Source organism: Euprymna scolopes, chromosome 12 (assembly GCF_053919585.1).
Source record: "Euprymna scolopes isolate OS-2025 chromosome 12, ASM5391958v1, whole genome shotgun sequence".
NCBI classification, from domain to species: Eukaryota; Metazoa; Mollusca; class Cephalopoda; order Sepiida; family Sepiolidae; genus Euprymna; species Euprymna scolopes.
The window spans coordinates 55,661,441-55,681,818 of record NC_136493.1 but is presented as its reverse complement, the minus strand read 5'-3'; the positions used below and the strand labels follow the sequence as shown (position 1 = coordinate 55,681,818).

The 20,378-nt window shown below is 32.8% G+C and overlaps 1 protein-coding gene across 1 annotated transcript in view; it reads right to left on the bottom strand.

Moving 5' to 3' along the window:
* The window catches only part of LOC145291048 (beta,beta-carotene 15,15'-dioxygenase-like), an 86,313-nt gene extending 66,969 nt beyond the window's left edge, over positions 1-19,344 (bottom strand). The window contains exon 1 of the mRNA XM_080136554.1: positions 15,123-19,344. Coding sequence (XP_079992680.1) covers positions 15,123-15,126 — 4 coding nt within the window. The 5' untranslated portion in view covers positions 15,127-19,344. The remainder of the gene's footprint in view (positions 1-15,122) is intronic.
* Positions 19,345-20,378: the final 1,034 nt, after the last annotated feature.

Below are 20,378 nucleotides of genomic sequence, written 5' to 3'. Positions count from 1 at the left end.
CACGAATCACTCTCTGCATGAATACCGATTAACGTTTTGTTCTTTGCTTTTTTACCGTATTTTTTTTTTCAAGAAAACCTTTTTTAACAAAGATTAAAAGTGCACGTTTTTTCTTTTTTTTTTACAGAAGTTGTTTTTATATAAGAAAATATGAATGCTTTTAAAGAAATTGGATATTCGTGCACTTATTGATCCGTGCTGAAATAATAACGTTATTATTTAAAAAGCCATTCTTAACATTGGGAGAAGAGGGTGCTTTGTACCTATTCTGTACTTTAACTTTACAATTGAATGAAAAAAAAAAGGCAACTTTTTAGATTAGGTCCACCTCCACAATTTTCTTTTAAATGACGACTTTTAAAAATTTGTATAATGCATTGTAATCTCTGCTGGCAGCCATCTTTTTTACACGCTTGCGCGCGTCATAAACAAATCTATGCACGTAACAAAGATGGCCGCCAAAGAATACAATGCATAAAACAACTATCTATATCTCGATAACTACTTATTTTTGCAAAATTTCAATGCGATTTCTGTATTCAGCATATTCGGAAACATTTAAAAGTCGTCATTTAAAAGAAAATTGTGGAGGTGGACCTAATCTAAAAAAAAAAAATACCAAAAAACATAAAACTTTAATTAAGCTTGGAAATACGATTTAAAAAATAGCGCGGATCAGTAAGTGCAGTAGCACCCATTAATCGACTCACGTGACCTTATTGCCAAATAAGGTCTGGCTACGATGTTGAACGCGCCGTTCACATTGTTTTTTGTTTTTTTTTTTCAAGTTAAATTCAACTTTCACAATATCTTTTTATCTTTTTATAATTACACAATATCTTTTATCTATTGTTAGTTAAAAAAGCATAGAATAGTTACAAAACACCATCCCCTCTCTATGGTAAGAATGACTGAAAAAAAAAAAAATTAGGTACTCATGTAGAGAGTGATCCGTGCTGAAATAATAACGTTATTATTTAAAAAGCCATTCTTAACATGGGGAGGGTGTTTTGTATCTATTCTGTACTTTAACCTTACAATTGAATAAAAAAACATATCATAAAACTTTAATTAAACTTGGAAATTCGATTTAAAAAATAGCGCGTTGTTAGTTGAAAGCACAGAATAGTGACAAAACATCATCCCTTCCCCTTGGTAAGAATAGCAAAAAAATAAATAAATAATAATGGTTTTCTTGGTAGAAACTTTTCTGTATTTCACCTAACAATTTCTGGTGCTAATGAACTTGCCTTTGATAACATTTATTTGTTATATTTATTTTTCAACAACTTTTTCCTTTCTGTGTTTAGTAATATAAACCCGTTTTATTTACTATAACGTTTAGTCGGCTCGAAGAACAGTGTTTATCAGTGTATTTGAAAAATACAAACGGTGATGGACACTGTTGATGATGTTAAATTTGAGAAAATGATTTAAAACTAAAAAACTATACAAAATACTATCAGAAACCCACCGAATATGTCAGCCTATGTCACAATAACATATAATCAGTAGGTGTCTGACATTGTTTTGTATAGTTTTTAACTGATTTTCCCAAACTTAACGTATTCAACAGAGTCCGCGACCATTCGTCTTTCTCAAATACATAGATAAACACTGCGTTTTTGAGCCGATTAAACATTTTACATTAAATAAAAGCACTAAAAATTATCCAGTTAGATAGAAACGTAATTTACCTTCCCTTTGCTTTCATTTATTCGTTTTTGAACAACTTTTTCGAATCTGTGTATAGTAACACCCAAATATTAATTAAAAACTCACATTTTTTAATACAATAAAAAAGAAAACTATTTAGCGTTTCAATGTTTTAGCAACTTTCGGCTTAATCCACTGAATGTTGGTCGAGCCCAAGCCATGATTGATGGTAACTCCCGGGGATCCGGATCCAATTCTGCAAGAGTACCATATTTTTTTTCATTTTCGCCTTTTTTTTACATTTTGGAATTGATTGCTGTACTAAGAATATAAGAAACATGCATTTTCTCTTTTTATTAGAATTTTCCATTACACGAAATTAAACCACAGCAACGCGTGGCAGGGTACAGCTAGTATAATATATATATATATATATATATATATATATATATATATATATATATATATATATGTATATATATATATATAAGTTTCGTGGTTTAATTTTAAATTCTGAAAAAACAACATATAGAGGCATATATTCGATTTAAGAATTTATTGCTTGACAAAGGAATATATAGAAAGGGTTATTTTAATTTCCTTAATCCATGGATTTTCAACAATGATGATATCATCAGAGGAAATGAAATGCAGTTAGCAAAATGTTCAGCTGCGAATGGACGCTATTATGCTTTTCAGCACAATTATTGAAAATAGTTTTTGGGTGGTTGTGGATAATTATATGGAGAAAATTATACGAAAAGAGAAGTTGATACAACTTGGGTAGTCCATTATCTTTATATATAAATGTAACTGCTGTTTGGGTGATCATTGGGGTATCATTAGAAGTTTAGTAATAAAACGTTTAAAATCTTGTGCATTTGAATAAAAATTCAACTAAATCAAGAAAACGATTCTTAAATTGTCTTGCGTACACACACACACACACACACACACACATATATATATATATATATATATATATATATATATATATATATATATATATATATGGTGATTTATAGGTTATAAGGATTTTTTGAAGCATGAAAAACGATGTTAATTTTTGTATTTAATATTTTTATTGTTATTTTTTATATTTCAAGCGGATCTCCGCTCTTGGTCACAAAAAAGTATCGAAAAGAAAAAGGAAACCGTTGAAAGAACTGGAAATTTGTAGTGTGGACAGCGTTCATTCCTAACAATTATGTTCGAAAAAGTTCATGTGAATTATTTTAGTCGTTTGTGGAAGAAGATTGTATTTTTGAATTAAAAAAATTTTTTTTTGTTGAAATGTTGCAACGTAAAAGCGTTTAATTCAAACGGCAAAAATGAGACGCAATTGATTTCAATATGTATAATGGAATTGAAATGGAATTGTTAAATGGTAATAATAATAATAATAATAATAATAATAATAATAATAATAATAATAATAATTATATTTATGCCATAGACCAATAGTAGCTTTTACATAAAAAACATGTGCATAAGGACACAGATATATATGTATGCACAATTAACACCCATGTATATGTATATATTCCAATACATAGTCACATGCAACGAGCATACATATATAATATATGCACCCCATACATACAATCCATATATAATCATATGCATAAACAGATATGCACGCAGGCACATACATACGCGCATATATACCCATACACATGTATATGCATACATAGACATGTCAGATCCAGGCATGCATATGCACACCCATACGCATAGTAGATATTACATATATATAAATATGCACTTACACATTCACATACATATATATACATTATGACATATCCACATAACATACGTATACATATATAAACAATAAACAACCATATATATACAGGCATACATATCCCCATATAAACACATACATACATAGGCGCATATGCACATACTTATATAATCAAACACAAATGTCAATTACTATTTAAAGACATGTATAAAATAAAGTGAGTGAATAAGTAGAGATATGAGACTAACGATATAAACATAGATGTAAACATATATATATAGGAAAATGGTGCAGATAGAAGGTTAGATATAACGAAACTAATAATAGTAATAATGATGATAATAATAATAATAGTAATAATAATAATAGTAATAATAATAATAATAATAAAAATAATAATTAAGATAAATAAAGTAATAATAAGAATAACAAGAGAATAATGCATGTGTTTGCTATAAAACGAAAAGATGTAATATACATATTGAAATCAATATAGAACAAGAACAGGTTAATACATACGTATATATATATATATAAATATATATATATATATATATATATATATATATATATATATATAGGTGATTGTGTTAATTATTTTTTGAAGCATTTGTAGAATTTAAGTTCGCCAAAATCTGTGTTAAGACCTGTCTTATTAGTGTTTATTCGGATGATCCATTGTATTTCTTTTTGTTTTCGTATTTTTGTTGATGGGAAATTTGAATCTATTAGGGGGCATCTAATATTGTCTATAGTGTGTCCAGGTAAATTGAAGTGGTTTGCTAGTGGGATGGGGAATTTTTGTCTGATTGTCGCTTTATGATTGTTTAGGCGGATTCGAAAACATGTCAAAGTTTCGACAGTATATCCTCCATTATTGCAAATGGAGCAATATATATAATATATGACATTAGAACTGTCACATGTTAAATGCGGCGGTTTTATGTGAGTGTTACTTTCAGGTATATTGAATAGTGGTGTGGTATTTAGGTGTATGCATATAAGGCATCGCGGTTTATTGCATCTATAATTGCCATTTTGTTGTGTGTCGTGTGTGTGTGTGTGTTTGCGGGTGTGTGTATGGCTGAGAGATTGGGTGGTTGTTTGATCGCATTAATTGGTGGAAGGTAAAATATAGACTTAATAGTGGAGTTCTTTTTTTTAGGTTGTTGTAAGTTTTCTTTAGGTGCGTTGTAATTTTATGCTTGTGTTGGCCGTGGTTGAAAACCATTGGGATGCGTTTGTTAATGTTTTTTTTTTGTTTGCGCTAGAGAAGACATGATCTGTCAATTTTATTAGTGTTTTATGACTTGTTTAATATACTTAATGGGATATTGATTATTGATGAATTTTTGCGTAAGCTTTGTGATGTGGTGTTTGTAGTTTAGGGGGTCCGAGTAGATGCGTTTTATTCGTATGCATGAACTGTAAATGATAGAGTTTTTAGGTTTAATGGATGGTTGCTATAGAAATTGAGGAATGTCTGATTGTCTGTGGGTTTAATATAGAGGGACGTAGATAGTCTATTGTTATGGGATATGATAGTGACATTTAAGAATGGGATGGAGTTGTATGAGTGTTCCATGGTAAATTTTATATTGTTATGTGAATTATTGATGTATTCGTGGAAATTGTTTAGGTTGGTTAGTCCATGTGGCCATATGAAAAAAATATTATCAATGTATCGGCAAAAATGGGACGGTTTGAGGGGGAAGTTTTTAAGAAGTTTGGTTTCTAGCATATGCATAAAAATGTTGGCATAACTAGGAGCTATTTTAGTGCCCATGGCGGTTCCTTTTATTTGAAGATAATTTTGATTGTGAAATTTAAAATTGTTATGTGTGAGGATGAAGTATATAAACTTACAGATGTCTTCTATTTTGTCGTTGGGGAAATTATTGTGAAGGAGGAATGTTTTACAGGCTTGTACTCCCTCGTCATGAGGGATGTTAGTGCATAGAGCTGATACGTCTAAGGTGACTAAAATACTTTCTTGTGAAAGATTGTCGATTTGTCCAATAGTGTTAAGAAAATGTGTGGTGTCCTTAATATAGCTAGGGATGTTGGGTAATAAAGGGGTTAACATTTTATCTATATATCCAGAGATAAATTCTGTTAGGGTGCCAACACCTGATATGGGTCTACCAGGGGGTGAGATGTTAAGGGATTTCGCCAGTTCATAAATATTGTCAGGATTGAGGGCCAAAGTTTGAGGTGTAGCGGTCGTAGTTTCTGTGTTTGTTATGAGTTTGTGAAGTTTATGTAATTTAGGAGTAGTGTAAAAGTTAGCTGCTTTAGGATTTGTGGGGATGAGGGAAGTAATGATCTTGGAAAAATAAGGATTTTTTATAAGATTTGTGAGTTCTAGTTTATAGCTGAATGTTGAGTGTTTTGTAGAAATGTGTGTCTTTGAATTGGGTTTCCGCTTCCTCAGTATATTTAACGGTGTCCATAATGGTTATGGCTCCTTCTTTGTCCGCTGATTTGATTGTGATATCATAGTTATTTTTTAGGGTGTGAATAGCTCGTCGTTCTCGAAGAGAAATGTTTTGGTTTTTGTTGAGATGTTCTTTATTGGGAAGAAATTCATCTAAATGTAGCCTTGCTGTTTTAGCATATTGATCTATGTCTAGGTTTCGTCCACTGGGTGGAGTCCACACATAATAGAGTCGTTAGGTTTTTCGAATTGCTTAGTATCTGGAAGCGGGTGGTTGGTGGGTGTGTTATATATAGTGGTACGCCACTTCTTTTTTATACTAATAAATGTTTAGCAGGAATATCGTGACACTATTTACAAATATTTAAGCTAATCTGGTTTATCAATTTTAAACGCTAAATAGTAAAGAAAAACTCTAATTCCCATTTATTTTTTTAATGTGAAATATTAACGATAAAAAATCATCTGGGATATCTAGGTAAAAGCTCACAAAATAGGTAAATGTCACACTTTTGGCAACAACTTCAGTTTCATAGAAGCTCACTACTTGACCCATGTTGTAGATACATTTTATATGACCTTTGACCTTTGACATTGAAAAAGGTAGAGTCACGGTCGAAATTCTGTAGAATTATAACTTCCGATATTTCTGAATCTGACATTTTTTGATAAATGCAAATTTTCTCCTGATTGAATAAATAGTGCTTGAATTATCAACATGTTTCCATGGCATAACTTCGATAATGGGAAGTTACGGTGGTTATGTGGTTAACGACACGCACTGGCAACTTGGGTGTGCAAAGTTCGAATCCTTTTCTTTTCACAGCAATACTTTCATTTAGGACACCTGTAAATACCCGATATGTTTCTAGAAAGAATTCTAACTAGAAAGATATCGAGGAAATCAGTGCCAACAAGAGAATCATCTGATTCATGCGAAATGAATGAATGACTTATTTCGTGAATACTTTATACGATGTGGAGAAGTAAGGCTCCGATAAGACTTTGGCTATTGTTTAATCAATGGATTTTTTTTTTTAATTATTCTATTTATTTATTAATTCATTCGTTTTTGATCAGAACTTTAATAACAAAGTGACTATACATTTAATCCCTACATACAATATATTGCAGCAATGTCAAGCCATGGATGCATTCTAAACATTAGCTTCTACATTAAGCAAACAAGCGGAAAATTCCATGTAATATTAAAGATTGGAATTAAAGATACGTGCCAAAATATGACGTCACGAGCAGGAAGTGTAAAGTAACATGTAGCGAAAAAGATAGCAAAACTCTTTGGTTGATAAAATGTTTGCACTCAGACGTCTTTTTCGGATCTCAATCTCCTCCCTCTACTTTGAAGAGCGGTGAAAGCAAGTTTACGTAAGAATAAAGAACATGACACTATAGAGCAAAAATTTTGTTAGCGTAGCTTTTTTTCTCACTATTATTCTATTAGAGAAACAAAGAATACGACTATAAGTTATCTGTTAACAACCACGGAAAAGAAGAGAAAGAAGAAACAATGAGAGGAACGTCACTGCCTATTGCGCAGACTACCTACGGCATGTCAAAATAACTTCAAATATTTCTGTTAACGAGACAACGACGGGAAATTCGACGGGTTCAAAAGAATTACAATGTGAGCTGATGATTGCCGATCTTTTTCTTTTATAAAATAATGATTCTGCGAGAAAACAAAACAAAAATAGAACATGAATAACGTTACAGAATGAAAAAAAAGTTACAGAAAAAAAACTATGATGACAACTCTGATTTTTTAGAACATAGAACTCAGCTCAATAAAACCCTGGCCCCAACCCTGATTCAGCTCAATAAAATTACCATTCAAGATAAACACCAAGCTCAACGACATCTTCATTAATTGCAACCGCGTCGAATAAAACATTTATTTCTTGGTTTAGTTTCCCGTCCGAAGCAAATGTAAAACAGCCCCTCAAACCGTAATCAGGGTGTGGTTGAGTTACTCGTAGTCAAAGCGATATAATGTTACAGATATGAGTATTGGGTATGGAATTTTGTCGTTTGCATCGTTCAAGCTTGTTTAAAAATGGGTGAAAAGACAGAATAACCGAAAGAAAAAAAGAAGAAAATATAAGGACATGACGCAACTTCGGCAAGAAAGAAAGAAAATAAGAAGAAAAAAAAGGAAAAAGGAAAAGAAAGTAAAAAGAAAAACATACAAAAGAAAAAGAAAAGAATGTGATTTAATTCTGAGATAACAAATCATCATCATCATCATCATCATCATCATCATCATCATCATCATCATCACGGAGTGAAATAAAAAACAGAAAAATTACTTTAAAAATATATGTGTAAACGATGTTGGCTTTAATAACCGTTGCAATTTTAATAATTATTTACAATTGATGAGCGTCATTTGATTATGGGGAAGATGTGTATATAAATAGAATTGGTGAAACGTCAATGTTTTGTGTTGCTGCAGTCTATACAATAAACTAAAAAAAAAAAATGGCGAAGACGAGTAAAATTAAAACAGTTTTGCACCATTTTTATGCCGACTTACGAAGATTAAAATCCAAATATATATGATTATAAAACCTTATATCTAAAAATTCTTATTTTATTTTTAATCAAAATCCATTACTGAATTGTCATTCTAGAAATTTTAAAATGTTAGAAATTGAAACTAGGGAACCATGTTTATGGATCAAAATTAATGAACATCTGAAATATTTGGATATTTGATGGGAGGTTGTGTCTATATTATACCTCCTAAAACTTTTTAAAATATTTAAAAAAAAAACCCTGAAATTTAGGGAATACTAATTGATGTCTAATATCTATTCACAAAAATATGAGGTCTCTTAATTTTCACCAGGAGCTTCCATCCTCTATTTTCCCTCTTTGCATTAAATCAAGTTAAACTAAATATAGCCCACATTGTATGCATAACAAGTGTGTTACAAAATTTATAATGATAGATTAATTAGTTTAGTAGTGAATATTGTATATAGACATATAGAAACATATATCTTTAATTATATATATAGACTAAGTTAATAACTGAGGTTGTTAAAATAATATATTTATATACGTAGTTTTTGTTGTTGATTTTTTAAAAGATATTAAGGTTAACGTCTCCACCTCGGAGATCCGGTGTTTTTCTTAGAAAGTCGCCCATTTTATATTTAGACGTATTATTTATTTATTCATTTATTATTTTTTAAAAACAGTAATCTACGGACACGCGTGTTTCAGAGTCCTACTCCTCTTCAGCATAGCTTGACTGTTGTAAGGATTCGAAACCCGGACCTTATATATTTCGGTCCAGCGCCCTAACCCATGACGCAATGAGGCCATAGATAATTTACTGTTTAGTTTTAATCGTTTATCTGTTTACGTAGTTTTTGTTGTTGATTTTTTAAACGATATTAAGGTTAACGTCTCCGCCTCGGAGTTCCGATGTTTTTCTTAGAAAGTCGCCCATTATTTATTTGGACGTATTTTTTTAATTTATTTACTATTTTTTAAAAAACAATAATCTACGGACACGCGTGTTTCGGAGTCCTACCCCTCTTCAGCATAGTTTGACTATTGTTAGGATTCGTAATTTTCTCTGATTTAAATGTTAGGGTTTGTATTACTATACATATAGATACGATAAAAAGTGTATTACTATACATATAGATACGATAAAAATTGTCAAATAACAAATATATAACAAATAAATGTTATCAAAGACAAGATAAGTTACTTTTCTACCTAACTAGATAATTTTTTAGTGTTTTTATTTAATGTAACATGTTTATTCAGCTCGAAAACATACAGTGTTTACCGATGTATTGGAAAATTTAAAATGGCACCGGACTCTCTGTTTAACACGGTAAATTGGGAAAACTAGTTAAACAAGGCCGACAGCCATTAGTCGCGTGCTCTCGTGTAATGAATGAATGCGTGAATGTAGGATTGACATGAAATTCTTAAAGATAAACTAAAATGACCATAAAAATGGGCTGAAATGACTTAAATAAATAAAAAGTAAATGACTTCGAATGACTTTAATGAACTTAAGGATGAATTGAATGACCTTAAGAATGACTTAAATGATAACTGGAATCCTTCAAAAACAACTTCAATGATCTGGAGAATGACTTGAATGGCTTTGAGACTGACTGGTTGTAAAGTGGGTGATCATTTTACATTAAATTAATACAGAAACGTGATCCCCACTTTATATCACAAAGTTACAAACATAAGTACAGCATGTAGTAAGACAGATACTACACTTTGATCTTGACCAAAAGGTCAAGAAAAGGGTATTTATTTGTCCCCCCCCCACCGAGCAAATTAGGCACAAGGCCGATTTTTAATGTGAGGAGTGAAGGGGAAATGGGGACCAACTACCCGGGGAGTAAGGAAGCTGGATAGTGACAATTGGTATGAAGGGTTGGTATTTATTTGCTCCCCCACCGAGCAAATTAGGCACAAGGCCGATTTTTAATGTGAGGAGTAAAGGGGAAATGGGGACCAGCTCCCCGGGGAGTAGGGGAGCTGGATAATGATAATTGATATGAAGGGTTTCCCCTACATTGACCAAGGTCTTATATGTGGGGTTGACCCCACATATGGTCTTTGCTAGCAGTATCTGCCGGAACAGATACTACTCTTTGAGCCAAGAAAAGCATAAAAAGCTAAGACCAGCATCTGTTAACAACAGACCTTTGATCTTAACCAAAAAGGCCAAGCACAAAAGTGTTACGGAGAGAGCGACCGACCGACCGACCGACCGACGGAGTGACTTATAAAGTCGCTTGCACGCGACAAAAAATAAAATAAAAAATTATAAAAAATACTGTTAAAAACCAGAGAAATTAATAATGTAACATTTGGGTTTGTATTACAATACACATACTTTTTATTTTGCCCTGCATTGCACATTGAGATAAATTTGCAAATAACATTTGCTGTCATTTTTAAGTGAGTGCTCATATCTATCTGAACATGACATGTTGAAAGTCCGTCAAATTATTGATATATATATGAAGATGACATAGGTGATGATTCTGTAACTGTGGTTACCAACTTTACGTATCACTATGGAGAGCGGTGACACTCGAAATATTTTAGGAGCATCTACTGCCAAATGACTCCATGTAATCATCAAAGAGAACTCCTAATCTGCTGATGGCTCGGAACAAAGTGTAGTATCTGTTCTGATGCTACACTTAATCTTTTCTGTCTTCGGTCAGTGAAGAAGATATCCTTATTTGGCGCCTTTTTAAAAAATTTTTGTTCCAATCCAGAATGGCTCTTTTGAGAGAGCTATATTTTTTTATATTGTCCACATTAAAAACTGAGCACATGTCCAACTCTGTCCTCATATTGTCTATTTTCACCTCCGTCGGTGAAGGATGTTCTTTTAAACTAAGCAATTTTATACTGTTTCAGTCTTGGGCATTCGTGGAGGTCAACTCGGAAAGGTACTACTTATCTGCAAATACTTTATCTGAAGTAAACGTTTTCTCTCAAAACCAATACGAATATGGAAATAAAAGTGTGCTTATTTTATAGTGTAAAAACGTTTACATTCAATGGAAGTAATCAAATATTGTTTGACTAATTTCATTTTTCAAAATCATTTTACCCATACAGACTTATTATTGTAAATTAAATCAAGTAATTATAATAACAATACGATTATAGTTTTCTCAGAAGTATTAGATTTGTAGACAATTAAATTCGTGCTTTAATCATAGCCAGTCATCTTATTTATTCATAATAAAAATGACTTATTAAATACTAGCGGTCGGGGGTAGCCTGAACTTGCTGGGTCGTAATATACGCTTAATTATGATATTTTAATTTATGCAGATTTCGTATTCATTAGTACAGAGCCAATTCTCTATTGAATATTATATTGTACCTATATATAGCAGTGATTTCAAAAGTTTTAAAAAATGACTTGACTGCCATCAGCTAGAATCGAAACCAATCGTTCCAACCGCGTCTAACTATCGAGAAATAAGTAAGAAATATTTAATATTAAACGACTTGAAAAAATTAATAAAATTTGGGCATGCGCAGAAAGAAATAAAAATATGTCAGCAAGTTGAAATGAACAATTTATATTTCAGCTTGCCGAAATATGTCTGTACACGTTATTCATCCACCCAAACAAAAATTTTACTCGTTATAGACCACCTTGTTATATGATTATTATTTCCTGTTAGTTCCCGTAGTAACGTGACCAGTAGTTTAACAGTTTATCGGTTAAATATTTACATATAGACATATAGACACATACACGCACATCTACTGTTTTATTTATATAGATAGATTTACGGGGGCCTGTGGAAATTCCACGAAATTAGGAATATATTTAATCAAGAAATTTTTTGATAAAGCTGATACTTTTCGGTAAAAGATTTACTTTCCGGTAAAAGATTATTTTTTGACAGAACAACTAATAACACGCAGAAAAATGACTTTATTAACATTTCCATAAAAGTAGTATCCATTGTATTTTAAGTATAGAACTGACCCAAATGAGATAAATTAATAAATACAAATAAATACTCAGAAGGAATATTGTGCTACATAGCTCAATGCAAATAACAAAATCACATTGTAAGATACCATCTTTAATTTACTCTTTCAGTCCATATTCTTTTGGCAGACAGTGTTCTTCCTTTTTTGCCTTTTGAATATTCCCTTTTTACGTAACGTTTCGCCAACGTCTTCTTCAGTGAAGAACTGCTGCATGTCGAAATTAAATTCCTTTCTCACACCAATACAACAATGATAATATATCATTATAATAATACTAGACTACCCGTGACCCGTTGGGTCAGTATGTTATATTAGTTCTGGAATTCAGGCATGAGCGTGACACTTGTGACGCAAAGAAAATAGTTTGTTTTTTTTACATAACAGAAAGATTTCTATGAAAGTATATTAAAATGAAAAAAGAATATAGATATATTTCTATGAGTCGTTCTGTTTATTATAATTGGTTATTTTTGAAAAAATTTTTTTACAGTTACTGAATTATAAGTGGTTCGCCATACTTATAGGTAAATGTGCACTGAACAGATACCATAATACTTATTATAGTTAAATTCAAATTTTGATATATCTGCTTTTTATTTTTATTTTTTACATCGTTCATTTCTGTATTACATTTAAGTTATTTTAAACCTCACTGTTCTCATGTTAAATAATAATTTCGAAATAATAACGTTAATATTTCAGCGTTCCAATTCTTTTGTTTTTTGTTTTTTTCGCGTTTAATTTATCCAAATAAACAATTGTTAATACTGTCTGTTTTTTCTTTTCTTTTTTTTTTACATCGTTCATTTCTGTGTTATGTTTAAGGAATTTTAACCCCCACTTTTCCCATGTTAAATAATAATTTCGAAATAATAACGTTAATATTTCAGTGCGCAGGTCATGCGCGCATGCGCAACCGGATGTCGTAAACCGGAAAGTGAGTTACATACATCGTTACAAGATCATTTGAGTTTTATAATTATATAGATTTGAAAACGAGGCTACATCATATTCTTGTTGAGGGTTGCCATATTGGCCTTTTTAAAGGTAAATTTCACTAATTTAGCCTTTTTAAAGCAGGCTGGCATTCAAAAATTATATTAGACTTTTTTCCAAGCATAACGTACGGACTAAATAGGGCAGGAGCAAGCAGATTATTATATAGACTAACAATAAAAAGTAAAACAATGGAAGCAATAATTTTTCTATTACTTTTAGACAAACAATACAATTGCACATATTCAATTATTATTATATTAATGTAAACTCTCTGTCGCAAAACTAATAAGAAGAAAAAAATGAGGCTTCGCCAGTGTTCACACTAATATTGATACGAAATGACATCTTAATTAATGACGTAAAAATAAATAAGAAGAAAACGTCTCAAGCTGGAAAGTTAAAAAGTATCACTCTTTATTTATAACGAAGAAAAGAACGAAAACATAATTAACGTTAATTATAATGAACATAACAAAACGTTATTTATAATGAAGACAAGAAAGAAAACATCTTAATTTCACGCAATGGGGATTGTCTCACTTGCTATTTGTTTTCTTTCTTTCTCTAAGCACTTGAAATAGTTTCGTCCGGCATGATTTTTACACATACACAAACACGTATATAAGTTATGAAAACATATATGACAATTAAACCACACAGAATTTCCCGCATTTCACACACACACACACACACACACACACACACACACACACACACACACACATATATATACATTCACCTTTAATTCAATTCCGAGCCCTAAGCATACAATTTATATTTATATCTTGTAGAGAAATAAATTGACGCGATAAAACAAAAATAAATTCGTACGAATCATGGTAAGATTTTTTTTTATCAGTTTGAATCTTTTGTTGTCATTGATTTTTCAATTCTTTTTTGAAAATCGGGTACTTACAGGAAAGTCATCTGAAGGTTGGCAACATCTATAAAAGAGAATTCGAAGTTAACACTGCCATTCGCCAGTATCTACCCCACTCCTACATTTCTACTCGATAGAATAAAAGTAGTTTCAAGATTAGTATGTGAATTTTAGTTTAAGTGAAGTGAAAACAAAATTTAAACGAAATTAAAAAATTATTCTTTAGCGCAAATATTAAAATTGCTAGTGTGTGTATAGTTTTCTCATGTGTGTGTGTGTATGTATGTGTGTGTGTGTGTGCGTGCGTGTAAGAGAGCGGGGGAGAAGGAATTATTTTCTTGGTGATCAATGTGGGAAGACGACGAAACCCCTTCCCCCAAATCATACGTTTAGTAAGATGAGCATCATTCATTCATTTCGTATGAATCAGATGATTATTGTTGGCGCTCGTTTCTCGATATCTTTCCAGTTAGAATTCTTTCAAGAAAGACATCGGATACTTACGAGGGGGGGGCACGCGAAGGTTGCCAACATCCCTAAGTGAACTTGGCACACCCAGGTTGTCAACTCGTGTCATTATTCATTTAGCCCCCCCCCCCGGGAAGGCGACGAAACCTCTTCGTAAAAAAAAAAAAAAAAAAAAAAAAAACAGCCATGCGGATGCCTTTAGAAAGTACTTCACTATAACCTCTAATCTATACCTGTGTTGACACAACGAAACGACAGCTTTCTGGGCATAAGTTCTGTTCTCAATCATGTGGCGAAGCTCTCCGGAGAGGTTATGCAATTCCTTTTTCGTTCATTCTATATTTATATACGCATTTATTGGGGTAGAGTGGAGGAAGGGATATAAAAGAAAGTCTTACCCATTGAATATTTAAACTGATGTTTCAATCTTAATCCTTTTTTTCTCTCTGTTTTCAAGTTCGTTTATTGATACGTTATATAGCATTCACTTGATTAATCGTAAAATGCCTCCGATAGAGAACGTTCGATATTGGTATCAGGTGAAAGTGTTCTTATCTATCATTGAAGCAGGTGATTTCGTCTATACAATCTCGCATTGATAACAGGCCAGTTATAGACGATTACTGAAAACAAATCTAAAATAAAAAGCAAAAAAAAAAAATGTATAACGGTGCTCATTAGAGCGCATACTCCCATCAACGTTGTAAAAATAATTACATATATAAAAAATAAGATAAATATTTATTGTAATAATATTTTATAATTTATTAATTAAAACTTAGGAAAGACACCTAAAATTATTGGAACGCTGATGTCAATGTAGAACTACAAAAGTGTTTGGATCATTCTACCGTTCCAGAAAGTGCCTAACTCTTAATACGAGCTTCTACCTGTATAAAAGTTAGGCACGTCCTAAGATACATTACAGCTACCGCGTCTGCTCTGGTGAGGGGGCACTTGGAGAACTAGGAAAATTGAAATAGTTATATTTTTGTTCTATTTTGGTTTTATTTTTACTTTACGACTTTAAAATCTCCATTTAATTTATGACCTTAAAATTGTCGTTTACCTTACAGAGGTTTATTTTTCAAGTTTGACCCATTTTTGACCCCTTAAAAACTATTTTAACCAGTTAAAGACCAATAAAACAAACGGTCCATAAAAATCCAATCAATTGAGGCGCTTAACGCCGTTCTGCGACTTTTAGTTTCGGAAGAGAGAGTTTGAAAATATGGAGACGGACACGCGTATACGGCAGGAAATAAAGGAGGTCATCTTCAGACAGAGGTTCAAAACGCTTGAGAAATAATATTTTTATAAGTTTGGTCCAACTAGATACAGATAAAAATGTCAGGATGATAATGCTTCAATTTATTTTAAAATCCCTATTTACTTTACGATCTTAAAATTCTTTTCTTTTTTTTACATAGGCATCACCACTTATCAAGGCCCAGAGGCGACTCGAGGATAAGGGTTAAAGAGTGTACAGTATTGACATTGGATAATATAGTAATAAGCTAGTTCGTAATGTAAATTCGGTAAATTTGTTAACTTAAGTGGAACGGCTCATCAAGAACTTGTTTACATTGGACTTGAAGACAACCTTATTTCTATTACAACCATAAAATGCCCATTTGCTTTACGACCTTAAAATATCCATTTATATGATGAACCTAAGATACACGTTAACGCTATTGTCGAACACCGTGAGTCATCAAAACACAACACATCTTTTAATTATCTTTAAAAAAAAAGACATATCAGATCTCATCTTTAAATGGTAGCATATTTTTCTACATTTTCATTTCAGAAGTTTTCAATTACTATAAAAACGTTCAACGTTACTCGAGGTCGAAGTTGGAGTATAGTATTTTAAACATAATAATAGTAATAGTTGATTTTTACAGACAACATTGCGAGGTAACTATATCTGAAAAAAATCTGTATGTGTCTGCAAGTATGCCTTACTGATAGATCATCTAAAGAGAGATGTATATGAAACAAACATATTTGAAACTGGGATACGAATGTTAAATATTCAGTTTGTTGTTAAACAAGAAACGAACACGACAATGATTTTATTTAAAGTTGCGGATTTTTGTTTGAATCTCACTTCGTCATGCAGCTCACAAAGATCGTGCTTCAGGATTGTTTAGTTTACATGAAGTCATCCACGTTAGTCACAGCTGTTCGTTAACCGGCATGACTGCAGGTTTTTACTTCTGGCACCAAGAAAAGCAAAATTTAGCAGTTGCTTGCAACAGATTGCATAACACACAAAAGAATGTCGCAGAAGCAGCGTTGTCACGTGGTCACTTTTACTCTGTTGACTTCCGGACACGTCTTTGGTTGCTACATAAAGCAGACGACTATGGATTCTGATATCGACTCTTCATGGATTTACTTGGTATTAAACCTATCCACCATGCATGGCCAGTTAGGACTGAAGTTTCAGACGGCATAGTTCTGGCATTACTACAATGCCACTGTTCCATCTAGAAGAGTTGAACTTGGGGGGGGGTATTTGTCTCCATCCCGCAGCGGGATGATGTAGAAAAATAACAGAATAGTAGGATTGAAAAGCCAGCGAGGAAGAGCACCATGTCTTGCAAAATATGTCTGGGTAGTTCCGTCAGCATTCCCCGGTAGAGGGCGGTTCAGGTGATTACCGATAAACTAACCCTTTTTCAAAGTGAGAAGACAAAGTCTGGGAGGGTGGACTTCCTAGAATTGCACAGGACCAAAGCCAGCCATACCCTCACCCAACAGGGAAAACGTTATTTCAATAATGGCCTAAATTCTGGTGGCTTTGAGGCCGAGTTGGGCTTAAGGGGGAACAGACGGAAGGGAAGATATCTCCCAACAAACGAACATACCCAAAACTGTCTAGGAAAACTTGTGAGCATACCACAAGAATGTCCGTGGACTCACAATTATAGAAAGTAACTGCTATGAAGGCCCAGCTTTTGATATTTTTACTATTGATATTCAACACCGTAGTATATAAATGTATGTTTTTTCTCGCTTTACAACCGACACCCTTAAATTCCAGTATGTAAAGCCTAAACAAAAGCATAGTCCGGTTTCATTTAACCAGTAGAAATTGTAAGCTAAGATTTCGCTTTTAAAGTAGGCAATATATCATCGACAATGCATTTTATTTTGTAAACGACTAAACCAAACAAGGGAATTCTATACATTACATCATGTCTGTTATCTTTCATTTTCCTCCAGCAACCATTATTCAACTCCCACCCCATTTCAAGCCTGTAAATGTATACGAGACCGACGCCCTCGGTTGCTCATGTATTTCAAACGGAAGACAGCGTTTTTACACGCATATATCTACCAGTCTTGGGCGTTGATTATTTAACTTTGTAAAAGCCAATGAATAATAATGAAAGTATTTAAATATTCTTTGCATATGTGAGGTCATAGTGCTTTTCTAGTTGCCACTTTCTCCGGTAATAGTACAGGAGGCCGAACTATTTATTTGCTTCCTCTTCAGATTAGTTGTGGCTTAGATGGAAGAGTTTTTGTGAAACGAACTGACATACACAGGCGTTCATTCCATGCCATTAACCATTTAGCCACCGGTATCTCCAGTAGCTCCAGCAGCACTTTCAAGTGCCACATATCGCATGGATGTGCATCATTTGAGATATTTCCAGCATGGGTGACCGGGTCCGTCACTGCCATATTAACTCGACTTGTTCGATTATTTTATCTTTGAATTTATTACCGTCAGTTTAAAAAAAATATCCTGTTTTGAATTCTCCTGACCTTAAATGCACCAAGCATTGATGTTATGTCTATTTTCCCTTTTCAAAACTCAGTCATGTTCTGCAAAGCCAAAAAGCAATAATTTCCTCTACAAAACTACCAAACATCATGAATAAATATTTTAAAATATAAAGAATTTGAAGCATGAATCTTTTACCAAAATGGCAGGATTCAGCACTAAATAACAAAGATTTATATGCGGTAAAACAAAACAACCAAACCCAAGTCCATGAATAAATACTTAATATACTTAATTAGAGGTGGAAAGAACTTGAAGCATAGAACTTTTTACCAAAATGACTGGATTTGGCATTAAATAACATGAAAAATGTTGATATGCCGTCAAATAAAATAAGCAGTCTAAATCATCTTTCGTCCTTTCTGTTTATTATTTAAATTGCTCAGGACAAATCGCTTGATGTATCAAGCGAGTTGTCCTGAGCAATTTAAATAAAAATCTTTTTAGAATTATATATTTATTGACTCTCCAAAATGCACCGATTAGATATGATATTATGATGAGCAAATCTGAGCCGACTTAACTCCGAAACTTGCAGCTGGAGGAGGCGAGCTGGTTACAAGGTAACATGTTTCTAACGTTACGAAGTAACGTTACAATCATGTGCAGGTGGGTCTGCAACAAAACGTTATAATAGCTTTCTATAGCACTAGCATGGGTGTCAGGCGTTGTCCGGGTGTTTTGAGGTGTATACTGAGCAAAAAAAATAAAAAAATAAAAAAAATTCGAGTCTGTAGACTAAAAATTGAAAGAGTTATTGCGTAGGAAAATATACACAGACACACAGATAGACAGACACACAGACGCGTTCACTTTTATAGATATACTAGAATGGGTGCTCGGCGTTGTCCGGGTGTTTGGAGGTGTGTGCTGAGCAAAAAAAAACAAAACAAAAAAAAAACGGTAATGAGTAATTTGGTAAAGACCGCAGAGGTCAATTTTTTTTTTAACTTTTACCCCTATTATGACCCCTTAAAATTTATTGTTTTGGGCTCAAATCGAGTCATTAATTTAGATCCATGTCCAAGGAACCTATATCTAAAATTTCAAGTGTTTAGACCCGAAACTGTCGGAGGAGTTTGGTAGAGTTCTCAAAGGTCAAATCGTTGAACTTTGACCCCTTAATAACCATATTTCTGACCGAAAACCGATCACATAGATTTCCCCAAATCTCAGTACCCTGTTTATCAAATTTCGATTCTGTAGACTAAACATTGTGTCTGTGTAAAATTTCGATTCTGTAGACTAAAAATTGTGTCTATGTGTCTGTCTGTCTGTCTGTACACAAACAGACAGACAGACACACAGACACGTTCACTTTTATAGAAATACGAGCATGGGTCAATTTTATTTTACTTTGACCCCTATTGTGACCCCTAAACATTTATTGTTTTGGGCTCACATCAAGTTATTAAGTTAGATACATGTCCAAGGAACCTATATCTAAAATTTCAAGTGTTTAAACCCAAAATTGTCGGAGGAGTTTTGTAGAGTTCTCAAAGGTCAAATCGGTGAACTTTGACCCCTTAACAGCCAAATTTTTGGCCGAAAATGGATCACATCGATTTTCCCAAATCTCAGTACCCTGCATATCAAATTTCGAGTCTGTAGACTGAAAATTGTTAAAGTTATTGCGTAGTGAAATGTACACAGACACGCAGTCAGACAGACACACAGACACGTTCACTTTTATGGATATATATATAGATAGATAGATAGATAGATAGATAGATAGATTGTATGTAATTATTCAAGGTGAAATCGCTGAAGTTTTAGTAATCTATTCCGACGAACGGAGACTGTACGCTAATTTAAACCAACTGGATTTTCGTCATTTTCCGTTAATCATCAT